The 24,477-nt window shown below is 43.7% G+C and overlaps 1 protein-coding gene across 1 annotated transcript in view; it reads right to left on the bottom strand.

Moving 5' to 3' along the window:
• Positions 1 to 24,477, bottom strand: part of TBX15 (T-box transcription factor 15) — a 103,544-nt gene that overhangs the window by 51,987 nt on the left and 27,080 nt on the right. Inside the window, exon 2 of the mRNA XM_081845188.1 lies at positions 4,345 to 4,558. Within this exon, the coding sequence (XP_081701314.1) occupies positions 4,345 to 4,558 (214 nt within the window). The remainder of the gene's footprint in view (positions 1 to 4,344; positions 4,559 to 24,477) is intronic.

The following is a 24,477-nucleotide window of genomic DNA, read 5'->3' as shown; positions in this document are numbered from 1 at the left end:
CGTATAAGCTAAACAAGCTATAAAGGTAAAGGTAAAGGTACCCGACTCTAGGGTGTCCGACTCTAGGGTTGTGCACCCATCTCACTTAAGAGGCCGGGGGCCAGCGCTGTCCGGAGACACTTCCGGGTCACGTGGCCAGCGTGATGAAGCTGCTCTGGCGAGCCAGCACCACCGCAGCACACGGAAACGCCGTTTACCTTCCCACTATAAAGCGGTACCTATTTATCTACTTGCATTTAGGGGTGCTTTCGAACTGCTAGGTGGGCAGGAGCTGGGACCGAAGACAGGAGCTCACCCCGCTGCGGGGATTCGAACCGCCGACCATGCGATCGGCAAGCCCTAGGCACTGAGGTTTTACCCACAGCGCCACCCGCGTCCTGAGTAAACAAGTTATAGGGCCCCCCAAAAAATTAAAGGGAAAAAACCTGGATGAACATTTCCAAAATATAAGATAAAAAAACAAATAAAATAAAACCTACATACGGCAACAGTGTTTTGTGTTGTGTAGGCTCCTATTTGTTATGTGCAAATGGCTTTAGATACCTATTAGGTCCATAAATTACCATGTAGCATATATCCAACACAAAAAATAGCGACAATTTGTTGTTGACAATGAACAGCTGGACATATAAAGGGTCCCATTATCTTCAGTTGCTTAGGGTGTCATCAAACCTAAATCCGGCCCCGACTCCAATAGTTCATTTCACATGGATGTTTTATCCGAGAAATAAGAAACAGAAATGGCATGTAAGCATAATGGAGTCTTGGGTACCGATTTCCTCTCTCCCTGCGCAGGAGCAGCTCCCCTGCTCAGAGACCTGTGCCTACAAAGCAGCAAGAGATACGAAGTCCTACAAATCCATCAGGCCCGCCTTGCCTGAAAGTGGGTGAGATGCCAAAGAGTTTTGTGGATGCAGAAAGCATCAGGCCTGGGACAGCAAAAGCGGCTGCTAGGAGCCAGCTGGTCCTGGAGCCTGGGATCACCACTCTACAGAATCCCAAGAGACTTTTAAGCACTGCAGTACAGATTTCTGAGGGGAGAACGGAACCAGCTGCAATCATAGTTCAAAGGATGGGAAACCAGTAAAAAAAAAAAAAAAAAAAAACCTGACCTAAGTGAAGTCATGGGAGATTTGCCATAGATGTCAATTGGTTAAGATTTTCAGGCTAAGACAGGGTAACCTCCATGCAGCCAGTGTGAGCAGTCTACAGAAACAACTGTGCAAGTTCCGTGCAAAAGCACAATGGCTTTGCTCCCGGCACACACAAACGCCATTACATTCCAGACTAGCAGCAAGGAACACAGCACAACTATGCAGTTAAAAGAGTTTAAAATAGTAGGGCCTCATACAACCCTACCTGTACTCAAGTATTCTATATATCTCATCTCATTTAGAGACTACTCTTCATTAGAAAAAAAGAAAACCAGAGTAACAAAACAACAACGTACAACAATATCCCAACGACAAACAGGAAAGGACATTAAAACCCCTAAATTGAAATTCTTAATCATAATCAAAAGAACAGCAGCCACTATAACACACTCCCAAATCACCATTCAACAATAACACAGCCTGCTTCTTATATGGAAACATCAGGAGGTCCCCAAGTCTTGGGTGGATAGGTCTTGTGCAACAACTAGCAACTCAATAGAGCGATGTGTAGACACACTCAAAGTTTCATCCAGCTAATTCAAGGGAACCTGGATGAGCATCATGAAACTGCATTCAGATGCACTCCCAACACCCACATCCATTGCACACCTGTGCAACAGCTTGCTTTTATGTGTAGATCACACTCATTGGACCAGGAGGTGAAGGTTTTAAAGCCAGACCAAAATGCTGCAACGAATTCCCTAAGCTTAAAGTCACACCATGACGTTTCTGTTCTACCATTTCTGCCATGAGCTCAGAGTGGTGGTATAATGTCGGCCTCTGTCCTCTCTTGTTCCATCTTCACAACAAACCTGTGTGGCTGAGAAATGTCCTGGATGTACCGTCAGTCAATTTATTTGGGGTAAGAGAGGGAGGAGGGAAATTATCTCTCTCTAGATCATACTAATTCATCTTTATATTTAACCAGAATATACTTTTTTTGCTTCACTGAGCCACTGATGCTCAATTTCATTTTAAAAGAGACCCTGCCCAGTACATATTGTATTTACCGATTTCATAAAAGTTATATATCCCTTGATTGTAAAAAAAAAATCAAACAAACCTCAAAGCGGTTACTTCTTTACACAACAAGTTAAGAACCTGATGTCCTGCATATAGGCTTCCTAGAGGAATATATAGAATCACGTTTTGTTCTTTTCCATTCCCATTGCTTATATAGGTGTTTGTATTTTTAGGTGTTATTTTTCGTGCTGTTTTAAAAAAACCAACATCTTTTTTAAAAGCACAATTGAGAAGTTCCCTGGGGAAAGGGATTGATTGTTAAACCACTCTAGAGATTGTAGCTCTGGGATGGAATAGGGACTGTCCTAACAGCTCACAGCACCCTTAACAAACTGCCCTGAGTGGTATGGTGCTGCTTTAAATGTATAGTTCAGATAGCTTGAAGCATCTGCATATTCCATATATACTGCATATACTGCATATACCCCTCTGCCAGCAAACAGGCACAGAGTCACCTCTTAAAGCCTATTTGCAAACCTGCAACTGAGTTGAAGGAGTATTTCCTCACTGAATGTGATATGATTCCGTAAACATGAGAACAGTGGCTGCCAAACATCCATTGTTTGTTTCCAGTGATCTGTGTAATTAGGAACCATGTACGGTCTAAAACAAATGACAAACGCTAGATTATTACCTGTACTCATGGGGAAAAGAAGAGCCTCGAGACAGGTAAGAATTGGCTTCTAAGATGTGGATTGTTGAAACTTCTCCAAACCCATTGGGTTCATCTGGAGCAATAGCTCAGTGTCACGTGGACCATAATACAGGCCACAAACATATCTTACACTTGGTTCCTCTTATGAAATTCAGGGAATTAAAGGAGAGCAAAGAAAAAAGATAACGGAAATCAAACAGTGGGGGTGGGGAAAGAGGCTGAATCTCTTCCCCCCAACTTTCCTTCATGTTAAGTGACTGAACACTATTACAGCCTGGTGAGTCCTTTCTCTGTCCAAGGTGCTGATTATTTGCAAAAATGAAAATTAATTGGAATTAAAATGGGAACTGGCTGAAATATGCAATGCCAGTTTAGAAGATAGCAGACCATTGGGTGCCTCTGAAGGTATCATCACCCAATTGCTTTTAATGGATGTATTAATAATATTATTTTAATGCTGAAGTTCTACAAGCTTCCAAATGTCGTGAGTTTTTTGGTATTTGCATATATAGATTACCATTGGAAATGCTTTAAAATCAGCAGTAAAGGTTTCATGCTGGCCAGTGGTAAGGGCACCAGTACTAATAATATATATTTTGGAGGGAGCAGCTTATTGTTTTGCTCTTGTTCTTCTTATTATTTTTTGTTTTTATCTTGTGTTTTTAGACTGTGAACTGCCCTGAGATCTACAGATGGCAGGCAGTATACAAAATATTAATAAATTATTTTATGATGTGTTATTCTTTTTAACGATCACCCTTCTGAATGAAAATACACATACGTATACATGCACACACACCTAAACATGTACCATACGGCAACAGTTGCTTTGGTATGGCCATAGCTAGGATTAAGAGATGAAATATGAAAGGTTTTATGTACAACGATGGCTCATATTTCCTACATACAGTCAAACCTCAGTTCTCGAACAGCTCCATTTTGGTTCCCAAACTCTGAAAACCTGGAAGTAAATGCTCCGGTTTTCAAACATTTTTAGGAACCCGAATGTCCGATGTGGCTTCCATTTAAAGCAGGCATAGGCAAACTTGGCCCTTCAGATGTTTTGGGACTACAACTCCCATAATCCCTAGCTAACAGGACCAGTGGTCAGGGATGATGGGAGTTGTGGTCCCAAAACATCTGGAGGGCCGAGTTTTCCTATGCCTGGTTTAGAGTTTCCCTGTTGATTGAGGCTTCCGCTTTCAGTTTTCAAACATTTCGGAAGTCAAACAGTCTTCCAGAATGGATTACGTTCGAAAACCGAGGTTCCACTGTATCTCTGTTGTGAAACATACTGGCAGGCAGGGCTGCCTCCAGAGCAGCATGGATGTAAAGCTAAGGCATGGATGTTATGGTAAGGGAAAAGTCCCGTTCCAAGCCTCAACCCTTGTCAGTCTTGGGGAATGAGTTTGTGACAAAGCACGGACGATACCGTGACAACCTTTCTACTTCATCAAGTCGATTTCACATTGAAACTCAGAGTCTTGTGCTGAGGGGATGTCTTTGTCTTACCTGCCTGCTTTAGTGATGATCATTTCTGTGCCAATATCATGGAACCTTTTCCAGAGGTCAGCACACTGCAATTCCACCTGGATCTCCTCCATGGATGAGGTAGGAGGTGGTTGAGAGATGGGGCCGCTGGATGTGAGGTCAGAGTGTGTTTCAAAGGAGCAGGATGTCCTCTCAGCCAATGCTTCAGTGTCTGAACCCGTACTCTGCTCTGAATCTAAACAAATGAGAGAGCACACCAGATCAAACTATCAGTTTCTAAAATTCCCCACAGAAGGAAGGCATAAAGAAAAGTCAGCATAAGGATTATTTTTTTAAAAAATAAAATAAAGAAAGACGAGTGAAACGGCATCTCTTTTATTATATGCATGCTATTGTTGTGATTTACAATCTGGTTTCTGGTTTTCTGTTCCTAACACGACATCTGGAATTTTCGTTAAGTTTTAAAGCAGCTGTATGAAATTGCCCACAATATAAAATATAAATAGCAAGAAATGTATTCAGGATGCACAATAATGGAGCACTCCAACTGGAGATGGGAGGGAAAGAAAGAAAGAAAATTCACTCAACACCAGAGAAATAATGTTCTGGTTACTCATATGTCCTGCCACATATGTTGCTCTTGCAGTTAGGTATTTTTAGACAAAACGCTTGTTTTCCTTCTTTTTAGTATCTCAGAAATAATGGGTGTTGCTTTTGGTTTTGGGTTTTTTTTGGCAGAGCTTTCTTTGCAAATATATGTTATTTGTTCCTCTATTATAATTTCTGGAACAATGATTTTTTTTTCCTTTGAGAAAATAACCACATTGCACTAAAGCTGCAGAAGGAAGGATGGCGAACATATGGGAAGAATTATTGGGAAAGTAATTGTTATTTCAAGGGACACCTAAGTTTTTGCAGGGGTCTTGGGATATAAAAGTCTGGCTAACAAAGGAGGGGGAAACAGAATGATGGGGCTGTACGAAAGAAATGGCTTGCGCCAAACCATTTTCAAAAACTGCTCTGCAAACACCGAATGTTTGTGGAGGTCATGGCCATGTTGTGAATATTTCCATGGCCTTCTGAGGTTTGGTGAGCTGGAAGGCAGCACAGGGCCCTCTTGGTCATGGCCCCCTGGTTGGTAAATCCCTTTTCTAGAGATGCCCAGCTGCTTCCCTCTATTAAGGCTTCCAAGTGAGCCATAAGAGCTAGTTATATTTTGCCAAGCATTTGGCATGATGTGACTCTCTCTCTCCACAATGTTATTGGATTCCATTATAGTGCTATTTGCTACTTCTTGATGTGATCTTTTCCACATTTGTCTTGCACTTTCATTTTTTATTATTGTGCGTTGCCTTGTGAACCGAAAGGTGGGTACATGTTTCTATACTTGTAAACCACCCTGAAAGTATTATTGGATGGTATACAAGTATAATAAATAAATATAGGATATACTCTAAGCAATATCACTGGTCCCTCGCTAGGATTTTCATTTTGGTAAAACGTTAAGCCTCCAGTCCTTTTACTTATAAATAAAAACAGGCAAGCAGTATTCAGTTTTCTTTCCTTTTATTGGTTGTTTGCACAGATAGGAAGTGAAAACTCCAGCAATGTATTGCTAGTGCAAGGAAATGATTTTGCACCAGCCTAGAGAATTTGTACACATTAAACAAAAATCTGATTTATCAAGGACACCAATATGAAATGACACATCCCATATTGCATGCTTAATATGTTTCATTAACTTAACTATTGATCGTGTTGAAAAACATGAGAACAAACCATCTAACAAGCATTATCTGTGTAACTATAACAAGAATACAAGCAACCAAAATGCATGACTCTCATACAGAATATATTGGAGTCGCAAGTGCAGGAAATGTAAGCAGTTCATACCAATTTAAAGATGTCCCAGGGATTAGAGAATATTACTTGGCTTTTATATAGAGTGTTCAAAACACTTCACAAAGAATGCAAAAAAGGAGAAGCTAGTTTTCAAAAGTGAAATTGACATGTTTAATCAGAGAAAAGTAATTTTCTTTAACATTTGTTAAAGACTGGAAAGCTCACATAGACTTTTTGCATGAAAAAGAAAAAGAAATGATGATATATGGATTTGAGGATTGAAGATAATGTTTGTTTATAGAAAGTGAATATTGTTTTTATATAGTGGACAAATGAAGAATAGGAAGTTCTTTATTTTCCCAATCTTATTTTTCTATGTTTCTCTTTTAACCTCTTTTCTACTCTTCATTCTTTCTTCCTCTTTCTCTATTTTTTCTCTCCCTCCCTCCCTCCCTTTTTGTGTATTTATTGTATCTAGATAAAAGCCTTGGTTTGGTTTTTAAAAAGGGGAAAGATATTAAGTTTTGTATTTTTCTCTATAAACCTTAATTTAAAAAAAAAATTTTTTTTAATTAAAAAAAAGGAAGATGTCCCAAGGATTAGCGTAGGCCTTACTTCCAAAGAATAGTACTTGTCTTTTATATAGAGCAGGGATGTCCAACCAGTAGATCGCGATCTACCGGTAGATCCCCAGCTGATCCTGGTAGATTGCGGGATCGTTATCGTGTACAAAAAGTTATGGGGGGAAAGCTAAAAAAAAAACTCTGTGCAATCCTCCCCTCAAAAAAGCTCAACAACGCAATCCACCCACCCCCACCCTCGCTCCTCCCCCCTCCAAAGACAATGGGTAGATCACTGCCAGTTTTTTTTATACTGGGAGTAGATCACAGTCTCTTGGGATTTGGACGTGCCCGATATAGAGCATTCAAAAGACTTCACAAAGAATGCAAAAAGGTAGAAGCTAGTTCTCAAAAGTGACACCTGTTAATGTTTATTGTAGCTCAACACATTTCAGAACTGAAGTCTCTTCCTAAGGAGCAAGCCTAAACTTTCTTTCTTTTTTAAATATATTTTTAATTAATTTTTACATAAAATTTTCCCCAAAAAACATACAACATATTTTCTCATCTTATTCAATGTTTTGGACTTCCATCAACCACATCTGAAGATTTTTCAACCTTTATCACTTAATCTGCATTTCATTAATTTCACTATTGCTTTTAATAGTCCTTCACTAATAGTTCTCTTCATACTTTTCTCTGTGATATTTCACATAGTCCTCCTTACAAAACTTCTTGCAATCCTACTAGCGTGATCTGTTGATTACAATTGCTTTTCAGATAGCTCACATATTTACTCCAGTCCTCTGAGAATCTCTGATCCTGCAGGTTTCGAATCCTTCCTGTCATCTTGTCTAATTCTGCATAGTCCATAAGCCTAGACTTTCTGAAGCAGATCACACAAACTCTGCATGTTGCCCATCTGGCTCCAAAAGGAACCTGCTTCAGAAGCTCAAAGTCTGCATTTGAAGAAAGAAACCTACAATAAACCTCCATCACTGGGACTTTTGAGAACTGGTTGCTCTCTTTTTGCATTCTGTTGGGTTTCTGTTCCTCCCACCTGACTTGTTTGGATTGTCAAAACACTTCAGATAGCTTATAAGGCCATAACCTTTGCAATAGCTCAGGCGGGTAGGTCAGGATTATTGTGAATGGAGACTAAGACGGAGAGGTTATAGCCTGCCTAATGCCAGCCTTACAAGTTCATGGGAGAATGAATGGAGTTTCCGCTGGGGATTCCCTCATTTGTAGCTTAATCTCTTAGGCACTATGCCAGCGCAGCTATAATGTGCTCAAGACTGCCATGATTCAGCCACATCTAATTTATCAAATAGTTTTCATTTGTAACAGCAGCTTTCCGTAGTAAACCTATGATCAGAGAAGACTGAATGAGAGACAGGCAGACATGGGTGTGACTGAAATATACTACACAGTTGTTTGCTTAAAAACTGCTATCAAAAGCTGTTTTCAAGTCATGGGGTTCGAGAAGGCAAAATGAATTTTTTTGTCATTTGACAGAAAATGTTTTGCTGATGAAACATCACCTAATTATTCTGGATTTTTAAGCAACCTCTCTGCCTAAGAAAGAATGGACTCCAATATTGTTTCTCATGAGAAAAGGAATTCAACAAATTATTTCTGTCAGTTGGGTCAAAGACATAGATTTCCCTCTATATAGGCTGTTCTAATGTTTACATAATGCATTCTAACACTTTTGGGCTCTTATAGATGCATGAACCCGTGCAGTATTAGGGCAAAGCCCATGGCACTTCATGTGTTAAATTTACACTGAATTCCCAATGCAAACCTGCATCCAAAATAAGGGCACAAGCCCTCCACACAGAATTAAATGCACACAGATGTCAATCCCCATAGGAAGTCAACGGAGCCTTTCCCACCCTCCCACTTTGCCAGCCCTCAGCTGGGCACATATGTTGAGCACACTGCAATATGCCTCACAACAGGTGTCCAGTGGCACAGAGCGTGTTTCTCCCTTGCCAAAAGTCCCTTTTGGGGGAAGGGTGGTTTCAAAGTCTTCAGTGGAACTGAAGACATCTCTTCGGAGAGGCTTTGCAGTGTGCCATTTACAGCTGCCAAAAACCAGTTCAATCAATAAGTGAAAGCTTAAGAAAAGCAAAAACCCTACAGATGAACTGAAAGTTGGCTCCAGCACTTTGGTATCTGTCCTATCAACCAACCCCTGGCTCTACCAATAGGTCAGCCTTCCACCAACCTGGTTTCTTCCAGATCTTTTGGACTACAGTTCCCATCAGCCTCAGCCAGCACAGTCATATTGGTTGGGGCTGGTGGAAGCTGTAGTTCAAAGCATTTGGAAGAGACTACGTTGTGGAAGGTTGATCGCTTCTCCTGCTTCCACCTCCATCATCTGCCAAAGACAAGGATGGAGATAAGATTAATTCTGTGGCCTGGCATTTGGCAACTTAATGTTTCCATAAAGGAAATGAAGGAACTTCCCTCAGCTTGTCATTATTTCCCACTCTTATGATGGTTTGACAGATGCCAACAATTCCAGCAGCAATTATAAAGGTTCCATAATGGTAAGGAGGAAAGCCTACTGAAAGCATTACAACTGCACACAACTTTAATTTCCCATTACTTCCTGTTTCCCATTATCCCTTCCTGTGCTCTCCTGCATCTCATCTTTGCCTAGATAGTCAGCCTTCGGGCAAGGGCTTTTTATTATTTGATTTTAGGATTTATCTTTTGCTCTTCAGCTCAGATGAGCATTCAAAGTGGATGATAATATGGCCAACAAGGAGAAAAACCAAACCCCATTAAAACAGCCCAACGCAAAAGGCAAATGGAATCAGCAGCATTATCTTAACAGCAGGAAGAATGATGCAAAGCCAGCAGAACTCTCAAAATTATGAAGGCTAAAAGCCTGGCTCAAAAGAAAAAATCTTAGTAAATGATTCAAGAATCTGAAAATCTAGAAGATCTTGAGTGGGAATGAATCCTATCAATGCAGGACCAAAACAGAAAATGGCTCTATGGTTGAGGGCGATCTGGCTTCTGCAAGAGCAGTCATCCAAGCGAGGGAGCGGCTGCATGTCTCTCCACCAGCTGCTAGCCAGCCAGTCTTTTCCACTCAGGTACTTAAAGCAAGTCCCTCAGTGATGCGCCAGGTTTGAGTAATACAGAAGAGCCCAGGAGCCTCTCGTTCTCCAACTCTGCCAGATGTCAAGGAGCTGTCAAGTGAGCCCAGGTCAAGCACAGGGCAGGGAAGCATGGGAGACATGGAACACAATTAGCTTTTTATTAACAGAAAATAACAGCATAGTAGGTCCTCTTTTGATTCCTCCCAAGTGTACAAAGGCTGCGTTGAGGGGGCAAGCTCTGGGCCTGTATGGGCCATCGCTCAGCAACGTTCAGGATTTTCCTTGAGTAGAGTGTCAGAGGGAAAGGAGAACCAGCAGGACTGGGATTGTCCTGCTGCTGTGTAGCAGGGTCAACCTCTGACTCCTCTCTGTCTGAGTCTTCACTCATGCTGTGACTCTCAGCCTCTAACCCTGTCCTGGAAGACCACCTCCTCTTGACCCTGCTTGACTGCTCAACCCCCTGCTTCTAGCACCTCCCAGCTCGCCCCTTCCCCAGACTGCTCTTCTGTGTCCCACCGCCATGATCCAGTCTCTAAGCCATCATCTTCTGTGCCCTCCCTGAAGGGATCTTGGGCAAGTGGCTCCCACCAGTCTTCCTCATCCAACCAGCCCCTGTCTCAGAAATTTGTTGTTTAGTCGTCTTAGTCGTGCTTGACTCTCCATGACCCCATGAACCAGAGCATGCCTTGGAAACTCTCACTTTCTTCCCAAAGCTTCTCCTTTTTTATGTCCATGGAGTTTTCTTGGCAAAATCCTGGAGTGGTTTGCCAGTTCCTTCTCCAGATGGATCACATTTAGTCTAGACGTCAGAAATGGAAGAGTGTTAAAAGGCTGCTTCTGCTATGAAGAACCCTTCCTTGGGACATTCTGGTGTTTTTTTCATGCTGCTGAAAATCCTGCTGCCAAAAGAAAGGTACCTTTCATCATATGTGGTGGACTTGTAAGGCAATAAAAGCTTTCTGGGAGATGGTATATAATGAAATGAAAACTTTTTGCTTAAAATAACCTTTGTTAAGAAACCCGAAGCTATTCTATTAGGAATTACAGGTACCAACATCCCAAAGGAACAGAAAAGACTTTTTATGTACAGAACAACAGCCGCCCAGATGTTACTTGCCCAGAGATGGAAAGAAGACAAAGTCCCTACCAGAGAGGAATGGCAAACCACGCTGATGGACTATGCGGAGATGGCAAAACTGACTGGAAAATTCAGAAATCAAGAGGATAATAACTAAAAGAATGGGAACATTTTTACAAGTTGTTTAGGAGACCACTGTAAGTAGATGGAAACATTAGCAGGATTTTGATCTCACTTGTAATGTAACAATTACCATGGATGATATGATTTGATATAAAAATTGGAGTATGGAAGAATATGCAGTAATAAATGTTTAAAAGGCGACTCCATGGAGGGGATGGGAGTAAGTCTGGAGATTCGAAAGAATCTCTTTATATGGATATGTTTTTCATTTGTGTATAACTTTGTATATGTAAAACCAAATAAAAATGATTTAGAAAAAAGAAAAAGGAAATCCTGCTGCCATTTTATGTGGTTTTGATTGTTGTCTTTTATGTATCATACTTTCATTGTGTGTTTCTTTTGTATTAATATTGATGTTGTTCACCACTTTTGGGGAAACCTTCAGGCTAAAAAGCATTTTAAGTTGTACCATACCATAGCTGGACGTCACAGATCTACACATGGGAGGAGATGAGCCTTCGGCCATCCTGGGCTCAGGCCAGTCAAGGCTTTGCAAGTAAAAACCAGCACCACAAAAGAAATTAGTAGCCAATGAAGCTCCTACAGTATAACTGTTAAGATACTGCTTGGACCTGATTTTTTAAAGTCTACATACTTTATTTTAACCTGTGTACATATAATACATAGCAAAATTAAAATGACCTTTAAAAAAAGGAGCAAACCAGTTCCTACACCCACCATTGAGTGGCGAGTTCCCGTCCCCCCCCCCAGTGGAAATAAAGACACATGACACAATTATTTAAGGTTAATGGGCTAAATATGGCCACAACTTTATTGGTTACAGGTGATGAGCAGTATTGGCTTAGGCATTGTTCCTAACAGACTATCCAGCTTCAGCCTGTCCGCTTGAAGTCTGGGAAGGGTTAACCACCAGTAGGGGGAGTCCTGCTGATGCACACCAACTAGGAACTCCCCTGGGGTCACCGCTAGGGGGTGTGCCTTAGGCCCTCACCTCCATAGGCTTCGAACAGGGCCATGCCCCCTGGAATCCTTTATCGGACTACCCTTCAATATGCGGGGCAGGTGATGGCACTTCCTCCCCCCTTCCATCTACAAAACAATACCAATACCAATGCCTAACCGCCAATACTAAGAAAGTTGTGACGATTTGCTACGAGGTAGGTGAAAACCAAGTGGCTGGTGCCAATTTGCCAAGTGGAAAAATTCATACGAGAATAGAGGGAGATCCTTGGCCGCGCTTGCATTTAAATCAGGCGCAACCACGCCCCCCCAAGCCAGCTGATTTGCTAGCCAGGGGGTGATGCAGCTGGGGATTCCCCCAATCGCGTGGGGGCTCCGTGCGGGTGGTGGGGCTGTGACGCCCACAATCCCGCCTCCTCTGCAGGGTGGAAGTGGCTTTGAAGCATGACACTTCCTTCATCTTCACTGAATTTGTCCAGCTTTCTCTGCTGCCACAGCAGGATTGCAGCTACAACCAGCATAATTTAAAGGGGGGTGGGTTGCTCTGAAAGTGTTGCATCTGTAGCCTGAACCCACAACTCACATGCTGACAAGACAATTGTGACAAGGCTCATTCACCTCAACTACCAGTTCCCACCACACACACATGCCAAAAGCACAAAGGGATGCGCTCCCCACTCAGAGCACAACTTTGTGTTTGTTGCTTTGCAAGTTGTATTTGCAAAGATATTAGCCCCTACAGTTGCATTTCACATCACGGGGACATTACCATCTTACAAATCTAGCTGTTTCTCTCATGTCACACACAACAGTGTATTAACAATGCCCTTGCGTGACCTTCTGCAAAATAATGCAATGCCTTGGAAGAGTTTCAAGTTGCAGTCACAACAAGCTCCCTTTCAACTGTTCGACACAATGTTGTGTTTGTAAAGATATGTATGGGAAAAAAATGCCACTAGGGGAGTATCGAGATTCTGGACAACTGTTCTGAGCAACTACTGTTGGGAAGTTTTCTAACGTTGAATTTGCTTCCATTAACACTTCTGCCGCACTCTGGATTCCCACCCACACCCCAAGTTAAAAGTTCATCCTCAATATGATTCTTCAGAGCCATCTTTTCTACCAGCTTGCCAGGAGATCAACGCAGTCCAGGAAAAGGCTTGCTGCAAAAGGCACAGGCGTGAGCCAGCTGAAAAACACATCTGCTCTGTTCTCTTACAAAGCTTCCTTTCCCCAACCATGAAATCTCAATGGAACTGAACATACCATGCAGGACAGGCTTTGCAGCACGCTGTGAGCAATTTACAGCTGCCAAATCCATATCAATCAAATCCCAGGGGAGATTCTTCCTGCTTCAAACCGAGCAAGTTAAAAGAGGGGTGGGGTGAAGGAAACTGCCATCAAACTCAAACACACACACACACACACACACACACACACACACCAAGTAAATTTCATAGAATCATAGAATCATAGAGTTGGAAGAGACCACAAGGGCCATCGAGTCCAACCCCCTGCCAAGCAGGAGAAACACGATCAGAGCACTCCTGACATATGGTTGTCAAGCCTCTGCTTAAAGACCTCCAAAGAAGGAGACTCCACCACACTCCTTGGCAGCAAATTCCACTGTCAAACAGCTCTTACTGTCAGGAAGTTCTTCCTAATGTTTAGGTGGAATATTCTTTCTTGTAGTTTGGATGCATTGCTCCGTGTCCGCTTCTCTGGAGCAGCAGAAAACAACCTTTCTCCCTCCTCTATGTGACATCCTTTTATATATTTGAACATGGCTATCATATCACCCCTTAACCTCCTCTTCTCCAGGCTAAACATGCCCAGCTCCCTTAGCCGTTCCTCATAAGGCATCGTTTCCAGGCCTTTGACCATTTTGGTTGCCCTCCTCTGGACTCGTTCCAGTTTGTCAGTGTCCTTCTTGAACTGTGGTGCCCAGAACTGGACACAGTACTCCAGGTGAGGTCTGACCAGAGCAGAATACAGTGGTACTATTACTTCCCTTGATCTAGATGCTATACTCCTATTGATGCAGCCCAGAATTGCATTGGCTTTTTTAGCTGCCGCGTCACACTGTTGGCTCATGTCAAGTTTGTGGTCAACCAAGACTCCTAGATCCTTTTCACATGTACTGCTCTCAAGCCAGGTGTCACCCATCTTGTATTTGTGCCTCTCAATTTTTTTGCCCAAGTGCAATACTTTACATTTCTCCCTGTTAAAATTCATCTTGTTTGTTTGTTTGGGCCCAGTTCTCTAATCTGTCAAGGTCGTTTTGAAGTGTGATCCTGTCCTCTGGGGTGTTAGCCACCCCTCCCAGTTTGGTGTCATCTGCAAATTTGATCAGGATGCCCTTGAGTCCATCATCCAAGTCGTTGATAAAGATGTTGAATAAGACGGGGCCCAAGACAGAACCCTGTGGCACCCCACTAGTCACTCTTCTCCAGGATGAAGAGGAACCATTGATGAGCACCCTTTGGGTTCGGTCAGTCAGCCAGTTACAAATTTCTACAGCTGGAACAACTTCATATGCTACCCTTAAAAATTCCAAGCTATCAAACACATAGTGGGCAAAATTTCAACACAAACGACTGGAAGTCCCTTAAGGTATCCCTCAGTTTGCCATTGGCTGCACTGTTTTGATTTGTATAGCTGCCATGACTGCAAGCTCTAGCACTGCAGAATGGCAGCGAGAGGTGGGTGTGGGAATTAAACTGGCCACAACTTTATCGGATACTTAATACAGCTATGAATGCTAAAACTGGGACCAAGGTGGAACCAAGTTGTTTGTCTCTGCTTGGAATTACCAAAGGAAACGGCTCAGCTATCCAACAGCAAAGGTCCACTGGGTGCCATGGCCATCTTACTATGATGGAGCCTTGTGCCTTATTAAAGGTAAAGGATCCCTGGATGGTTAAGTCCAGTCAAAGGTGACTATGGGGTGCGGCACACAGGCTAAGGAAACTGCCGTTTCAGGCTAAGGAAACTGCCGTTTGTCCACAGACAGATTTCTGGGTCATGTGACCAGCATGACTAAACCGCTTCTGGCACAACAGAACGCTGTGACAGAAGCCAGAGCACACGGAAATGCCATTTACCTTCCCGCCGGAGCGGTACCTATTTATCTACTTGCACTGGTGTGCTTTCAAACTGCTAGGTTGGTAGGAGCTGGGACAGAGCAACAGGAGCTCACTCTGTCAAGATTCGAACCACTGACCTTCCGATCAGCAAGCCCAAGAGGCTCAGTGGTTTAGACCACAGCGCCACCCCTGTCCCTTTTACCATTTCACCTTTCACCATGCCTTACTACAGCCTTCGCAACCTGGTACCCTCCAGCATGGCTGTGCTGGCTGGGGCTGAGAGTTGCCATTCCAAACATCTGGAGGGCTTAAATATAGAAGAAGAGTCTGCTAGAACAGGCCAGCAGTCCAGCCTTCTTCTCTTACAATGGCCAATGCCCATGGGAAGATTGCAAGAAGGACCTGAGTGAAACAGCACTTTTTCTACTTGCGATTCTCAGCAAGTGGTGGTCAGGGACATACTACCTCCTAAGGTGAAGGTAGCACCTATCCATTGTGGGTAGAAGCCATTGGCAGCCTTATCCGCCATGAATTTGTCTAGGTAAAGGTAAAGGGACCCCTGACCATTAGGTCCAGTCGTGACCAACTCTGGGGTTGCGGCGCTCATCTCGCTTTATTGGCGGAGGGAGCCGGCGTACAGCTTCTGGGTCATGTGACCAGCATGACTAAGCCGCTTCTGGCGAACCAGAGCAGCACATGGAAACGCCGTTTACCTTCCCACCGGAGTGGTACCTATTTATCTACTTGCACTTCGTGCTTTCGAACTGCTAGGTTGGCAGGAGCAGAGACCGAGCAACGGGAGCTCACCCCATCGCGGGGATTCGAACCGCCGACCTTCTGATCAGCAAGTCCTAGGCTCTGTGGTTTAACCCACAGCGCCACCCGCGTCCCCAATCCTCTTGTCTAATCCTCTTTTAAAGCCATCTGACTTGGTGGCCACCACTGCCCCCTGGTGGAATCACACAATCCGTCAATGCCCAAAGTGGAGGCTATTTTTAAAAGCCTTGCACTTCATATCTGCGGTTTTGAAAGAGGAAGACTATGGCTTATAGGTGATCTATATACATATACAGTGGCTGCTTGCTTTTCAGAAGGTTCCTCCACTCCTGAACATCAGGAACAATGGTGACTTAGGCAGTGAGAAGTATATTATTTATATTTTTTTCACACAAAGGCGTTGGGTGGCAATTTATTTAAGTTATTCTGAGTGGCAAGTTGTTTAAAGTATAGCTGTTGGGACCACTGGAAAACATTTCTCTCAATTAAAGGGCTTTTGACCTGGTGAAAAATCTGCGGCACAAGCCTATTTTTGCTTACATGAAAGTATATATGGCCTGCTAGACGGAGTGGGTCTTTTACCAAGGTAAGTTTATGCAAGGTGGCAACCTTAAAGAAGCAAAAGCAGGCTTCTAGACTGCCCTTCATCTACAGAGATACCCCTGCAGCATGCAAAGGTGAAGAAAAACGAAACAAACAAATCCAATATAAGACCACTGGGGGGGGGGGGAGCACCATCTATGAAAACTACAGAGGCCGTTACAAAGCACAAAAGCAGAACAGACTAGAGCATATTAGATTAGATGAGATATTAGATGAAATGAGATTAGATTAGAGCAGAGTCTGATCAATTTGGGATTTTAAAATGCCTGGGGAAATAAATGTGTGTTGTCCTGCTGCTTACATGCTTGTTTTGTTGGCTCCAGTCACACATGCCCCTAATGGAAAGGTCTCCTACAGAGGCGGTGCCACCCCAGAGAAGACTCTGTCCCACATTGTCACCTAATGAAGTTTACCCAACTTAGTCTAGGAAGAAGCACTCCTACCAGGGGTGCCAACTTGAATAAAATATTAGGGGGCCCAGGTAAGCAACACCTTGCATAATCGATTACAAGACATTCCACATGCACACCATTGGAATGGCAATGCCCATCAACTTTGAGGGGGGCAGCCCCCTAAAATATTTTATTGGGGGGGGGGCTAAAGGAACCTTGGGCCCTAGGAGTTGGCTCCTGTGACTCCTACAGGTATTGGGGTCCCCAAACTGTTTAAAGTGTTGGTGGAATCAATAAAATTGCGTTATAAGAATTCTAAGGTCTCAGATATAAAATACATGTTCATAAATTTACAAGGCAAACACATATACACTGTAAGTATATAAACCATGTGTTGAAATAGTACAGGAGAACAGTCCTGAAGCTGTTTTGACTCTCCCAAGGACCTCAAATATTCCTCTTCAGTGAGGAAGGAAATGGGAAAGACTCCTCATTGTCTCTTTACTCACAAATCCTCTCTTAAGGGCATATTTGTGCATGAATAGGAGGAGTCTGTGACCTGGATTCAGGAACTAAAGTATTAACCATCACAAAAGAATGGCCAGGCTGCTCAGGTAAAGGCAATGAGTGACCATTATCAGGTATCCTGGCAGCCAGGATTTCTGCTGTAGACCGCCTCCTTCTGTGATGTATGTATGATGTTTTGGGGGGTGGTCTTGGGCTACAGGGTGGGCAGTTTCAAAAGTGTATATAAGGGCTGGTGCACCATTGTTCTGGGTTCCTCCTGCATGTGGTGAGTGGGGACCCTGTTGCAAAAGTTTAATAAAGATCAGGCTTACTAGCCGCTTTGCTTCTCAATATTCTCTGGTTGGCCTCTGTTATTTTCTCCTACCAATAGGGAACCCACTTAAGGACTCTATACGGGTTCTTGGGTACCCCATAAGGGAAATGAGTAGTTTTTTTCTTATAACAATTGCAAAACAAATAATGTTATTAATGGGGGAGGGAGCGGTGCTTAAATTTTTATTCTGTTTTCTATCGGCAGGAGATTTTTGACTTGGCACTCAGCTGTGGGTTTTGGCTGCTTTGCCAGTTTGCTTTATATTTCCGAGAGAAGCGGGTCCTGCTCTTGCCCGCGTTGCCCTCTCTTCCTCCTCTTCCTCCTCCTCCTCCTCCTCCTCCAGCAGCCACAGATGGAAAGACCAGGGGAGACGCAGCAGGGCACTCGGCTTCTCCGCATCTTGCAGTGTTTATAGGCTTGACGTGACTTTTCCAGCAAAAGTTGACGTGGACACACACCACATTCCCCCCCCCCCATCCACTCGCCCACCTCCCTTTTCCCTTTCATCCAAACCGTACACCAGAAGTTTCTGCTTTCAATATCCTTGTGCATTTTTTTTAAGGGGCTCACGGGGGTGGGGGGGTGGAAAAAATCAATACACAGGGAAGTAACGCCAACCCTATAGGAGATGCGGAGTTTCCCTATTAAATTACCAGCTTCAGACTCTGGCGATCAGAAGTGATTTCCTCTTTGAAGCCTGCAGCAGAGGAGTTCCTGCCACTTTCGAGCACATTTCTTCCCAACGAGACTCAGGCTCTGAACCTCAAAGGGCTTCTCCCAAAGTATCCCCTATTCCTGCCACTTGGGAATGTAGAGTTCTTGGAGGATATGACTCTTAGCAGCAAGTTTCCTGCCTGTGCAACAGATCTCTGCCTCATGCTTCTCTTTGCAGTGGAAACCTTTGCAGTGGAAACCAAGATCCTTTATCTTTATCTGATCAACGGCACCTGGCCAGGCCCAGTTTTTAGGCTTTGATGTTGACCCAAGTGGAACTGCAAGAGTTACATAATCCCATGAGCGCATTATGAGGACTTATTTTTATTATTTTACCAAGGAAGAAAGCATCTAGCAAGGACCACTTATTTTCTCCTGCCCAAGCCCCACTGGAAGGAACGGCAGCTGCATAAGGATACAAAAGCGGAGCCACAAGATTTAGATGCCACTGCTGCCCCCCAAAAAAGAAAAGAAAAGAAAGCTGAACAGTGATTATTAATAGGCTTGTGCAAAACTGAAAGAACAGCTATAGTGTCCCTAAATCTCAAAGGCCCTAATTCAAGGAGGAAAAGAATATCAGTGTCTGCTAGGCATGATGGCCATATTGGCTTGCATATTGTCTGCGAGATGGGAGTGGCAGCTGGACGCAGCATTGAGGTCTGTTTTGGGGGGGACATCCCATGGATCCAGAGAGCAGGTATGAACTTCAATAATATGGTGTCCTAAGCAAGGACAAAATTGCTCAAAATTGCCCCTCTTATTTTCACAATAATTCCTTTTGTTACAGTTGCATTTTTATGAATGTTCTCAAAATTATTATTATTATTATTATGGGGCCCCTCCACTCAGCACTGTAGAGAGATCCATAGATCCAGACAGAACAGGCACAGCTACTACTCATGTGCAGTGGGGGGGGGGTCCCCAAGACCTTCCTAAATCTTTGGAGGGGGACCCAAACATTTGTACCTTCCTCTCTAACTCTCAGGGTTAAAGGATTTCCACAGCAGTCTGAAACTAACGTCGCAAACATCTCATGAAAACGATGAAACAGCAGAGCAATTTGTGACAACGCCGATGTTAAACCCACTTAAAATCTCTACCAATAAAATAAACGGTATTGAAACACCTGAGCAAATCAAAAGGATTGACATGGCACCGAAAAGACAACAGTCTCCTGGGACACATAGGGAAGTCCAGCATGAACCATCAGTGGAGGCCAGCCCATTTAGGGCAAGTGGGGCACTGTCCCACCAACCTCCAAACCCACCGGCCTCCTTTCTGACAACCAGTCCAGCAAGCTGCCCTGGCAATCTGCCTCCTCCTCTTCAGTCTCAGTTTTGCCCTTGCAAAACTCAGCAGGGAGGAGGATGGGGGCAAAAACAGAATTAGCTGGATCCGCCAGTCACTTGCACTGACTCCACCTACGGTTGGGCTCCTCGGCTTCCACCCGACCAGTTATTTATTTATGAGATATATTGCCTCCCCTTCGCCCAAAGGTTTGTTGTTGTTGTTTAGTTGTTTAGTTGTGTCCGACTCTTCGTGACCCCCTGGACCAGAGCACGCCAGGCACTCCTTTCTTCCACTGCCTCCCACAGTTTGGTCAAACTCATGCTGGTAGCTTCAAGAACACTGTCCAACCATCTCGTCCTCTGTCGTCCCCCTTCTCCTTGTGCCCTCCATATTTTTCTTTACAGCATTGGACTTTCCTTTCGTTTCCGCAACTGAGCGACCTTTCGTCTTTGGCCCAGCCGCTTCATCAGCTCTGAATCTACTTGTACTTGTCCTCCACTCTTCCCCAGTAGCATGTTGGACGCCTTCCAACCAGAGGGGCTCATCTTCCAGCGTCGTAACTTTTATATGCCTGTTGTCTTTGTCCATGAAGTTTTCTTGGCAAGGATACTGGAGTGGCTTGCCGGTTCCTGCTCCAGGTGGATCACATTTGGTCAAAACTCTCCACTATGACCTGTCCATCTTGGGTGGCCCTGCATGGCATAGCTCATAGCTTCTCTGAGTTATTCAAGCCCCTTCGCCACAGCAAGGCAGTGATCCATGAAGGGGTCACCCAAAGGTAGGGTTGCCATATTTCAAGAAGTGACCATTCCTTTTTTCTTTTTGCTAGGGTTGTTGAGCTTCCTTTGCAACAAACAAACAAACAAAGTTTTTGAGCTATTTATTAGGAAATTCACCATATCCACATGCCCATGTTTCCCTGGACAGTTTTGCCGATTTTTGGAAATTACGCATGGACGCTATTTCTGACGTACGGATCACATATATCTGCAAAAAATTCCAGACGTATGGCAGCCCTACCCAAAGGCCCCAGGGCAGTGTAAAAAGGACAATGAAACCACAATGAAATCACTAGACAGATTACCCCTGAGAGATAGTTCAGTTGGTAGAGCATGAGACTCTTAATCTCAGGTTTGTGGGTTCAAGTCCCACGTTGAATGAAAGATTCCTGCTTTGCAGGTAGTTGGATTAGATTATCCTTGTGGAAGGAGATATATGGAAACCATCTGGACTTAGTTTGGAGGAACGGGAAATCCACACAGGATTATTATATTTGCTTATCGGCTTAAGGAGACTAACAGAAGAGATCGTAAAGGAAAAAGAGAAATTATAAGAACAAGATATGATGTGGAAACACCAAGATAAGACTGGATAGAATTATGAACTTTGTTTGGACTGATTTGGACATTAACGCAGTAATAAGAAGATGATCTGAATCCCCCTTTGGATCTTGAAGTATGGGTTCCCCCAACAAAATTTAAAAATTTGGCTTTGTAATTTGGAATTTATGCAATGTGATTTAATTTGATGTGATTGGCCAGTTAATAAAAATTATTTTTTTAAAAAATAGATTATCCTTGTGGTGCCTTCCAACTCAACAATTCTATGATTCTATGATCACCAGCATTGAAAAATATATATAGTAGCCATGTGCCATCTGAAAAGCATTTGTCAAGAGGCTTGCACATCTTTGTTTGGAGAAGAAAAAGCCAAGATGGAGAGGGAGTTCATTTACCGTATTTTTTGCTCTATAAGACTCACTTTTTCCCTCCTAAAAAGTAAGGGGAAATATGTGTGCGTCTTATGGAGCGAATGCAGGCTGCACAGCTATCCCAGAAGCCAGAACAGCAAAAGGGATTGCTGCTTTCACTGTGCAGCGATCCCTCTTGCTGTTCTGTCTTCTGAGATTCAGAATATTTTTTTCTTGTTTTCCTCCTCCAAAAACTAGGTGCGTCTTACGGTCTGGTGCATCTTATAGAGCGAAAAATACGGTGCTTCATGTATTAATGCAAGCCTCCCTAATTTGGGCTTCAAACATAAAATAGTTCATCACTTACACAAAGGAGTCATTTTTCCTTGGAGGTACAGCCCAAATTTTAAAAAATCACCATATACATTTAACACAGGGCGGTGACATTAAATTTCAGGTGCTTTCAGCCTGACTGGGCGAACAGGTGCAAAGTCTGTTGTCTGAAATCTGCCAGGCAGTATATTCTCATAACAATTCCAACTGCAGCCTCCAGAAACTGGTTTTGGCTCAGGTTTAAAAAAAGGAGCAGCAGCAGGGGTTAGCCATAACATGCAATAAAAAGTGGGTAAACATAGATGACACTTCAAAGTACTGAGCTGGGAGGCTGCTCAGCGGGAAGAGGAAAGGAAAAAGTCTATAAATATCAGTTGTACTGGACACTCGAAAGAGGAAATTGTGATTCGGCTCCAACCAATAGAAAATACACACACCCTGGGGTCACTTGGATAAGTGAGAATCACATGCGGAATGGACAAAAGGGAAACAGGAGAATTTTGAATCCTTGTCCTAAAAGGCCCAGGAGGTTTAATAAAGCCTAATCTGACTGCCTCATTTAAGGAGCACAAGATGAATTTCCTGTCCTAGAAGGGCAAGACATATTTCCAATGGCCTGGCCTCTCAGTGGCTGGGAGAGAGCCTCCATTTTCTAAGCTTGTTATATTTTAGAGCGTAGAAACTCTGGATACATTGGGGGAACCTGAATCAGGGCCAGCCCAAGACACTTGGGCACCTGAGGCAAACCACAAAATAGCACACACATCCTGCCAGGGAAGAAGGGGTGACTGAAGACCTACATTAGAAGCAAGGGAGTGGGATAAAGACAGGGACGGATATAGGTCCTAAAGTACTGAAGGTAATGGAGCTCTTTATATATGTCCAGCTGTCTTTTGTCAACAACAAATTGTCACCTTTTTTGTGTTGAATACACTGGTACCTCAGGTTAAGTACTTAATTCGTTCCAGAGGTCCGTACTTAACCTGAAACTGTTCTTAACCTGAAGCATCACTTTAGCTAATGGGGCCTCCTGCTGCCGCCATGCCGCCGGAGCATGATTCTGTTCTCATCCTGAAGCAAAGTTCTTAACCTGAAGCACTATTTCTGGGTTAGCGGAGTCTGTAACCTGAAGCGTATGTAACCCAAGGTACCACTGTATATGCTATATGGTAATTTATGGACCAAATAGGTATCTAAAGCCATTTGCACATGTTGCCGTGCAACCAGTCCATGTAGAATGTAGGCGCCCTATGCATCCCATTTGCGGACGGGATCTGTTCCAGAGCTCTGGTCGGATCCCGAGGTTTCTGCAACCAGAGGGACAGTTTCTGCGCATGCGTGCACAGTGGTAGACCGCTTCTGAGCATGCGTACACGACGAAACCCAGAAAAATACTTCCAGGTTTGTCGTGTACGTATCCCATAGGATACGTAACCAGAGGTGAACATAAGTAGAGGTACCACTGTGTCTAGAAATGAGCATTACTTACATCATAGGAGCCTACACAACACAAAACACTGTTGCTGTATGTAGGTTTTATTTTATTTGTTTTTTATCTTATATTTTGGAAATGTACATCCAGGTTTTAAATTTGGGGGGGGGGGGGCAAGAGAGTGGGGCCCTAAGCTATAGCTTGTTTAGCTTATATGTAAATCCGGCACTGGATAAAGATCTACATAGGGAACAAGGGAGGGAATCAAAGGTCATCACAGGGGAGGGGAGGGGCCCACTCTGAATCAAGCACACGCTGGGACCCCTCAATTTTGGGGGCAACCTGGCGCTTCAGGGTGGTGGCTCTGGAGGGTCATAGACAGGGATGTGTTGAGATATAAGAGAGGAGAGATAAGGGAGAACTAGCAAAATAATAACAGGGCAATCAGAGAGGAAGGCATGGGCAAACTCAACTGGCTTGGTACATTTTTGCACATTTATGCATAGCTGACCCCTTGGCGTGGAGTTTAAATACGTCCTTCAGCATTTTCTTCTTAAAATGCTTCAGGTACATTAGCTAAATGGAGGTTAATTCTATTAAAAACATTTTAAGGCCACAGTGTAATTTTAACTGCTTATAGTGGTACACCCGGTATAAATTTAACCTTGAAAACAAACATTTTAATATGGGAATCTGTGACTCATGATGGCTTTTGCATACACGTGAGCCCATGCCAGGAGCACGAAAGGAGCACAGGAAACGCTCCCCTAGGTCTCATGCTGTTGCTTCGCCAACAAATTATCGTTGGGATTCTCAGAGTCCCATGAGCTTCGCTGCAGCCCAAAAGCAGGAATGTTGGTGCCTGGGCATAAAAGCCAAATGGCAGAAAATGCCTGCAGTGATAAATATATACAGTATATATAATAAATTGATAATGTATCACTCCTTAAAGGTAAAGGGACCCCGATCATTAGGTCCAGTCGCGGACGACTCTGGGGATACAGCGCTCATCGCACTTTACTGGCCAAGGGAGCCGGCGTACAGCTTCCGGGTCATGTGGCCAGCATGACTAAGCCGCTTCTGGTGAACCAGAGCAGCGCACAGAAATGCCATTTACCTTCCCGCCAGAGCGGTACCTATTTATCTACTTGCACTTTGACGTGCTTTCGAACTGCTAGGTGGGCAGGAGCAGGGACCGAGCAACGGGAGCTCACCCCGTCATGGGGATTCAAACCGCCAACCTTCTGATCAGCAAGCCCTAGGCTCTGTGATTTAGACAGCTGCACCACTGCC

This window comes from Podarcis erhardii (assembly GCF_964252035.2).
Source record: "Podarcis erhardii genome assembly, chromosome: 17".
Taxonomy (NCBI): domain Eukaryota; kingdom Metazoa; phylum Chordata; class Lepidosauria; order Squamata; family Lacertidae; genus Podarcis; species Podarcis erhardii.
Note: the sequence above shows the minus strand (reverse complement) of the source record. Positions and strands in the feature narration are given on the sequence as shown.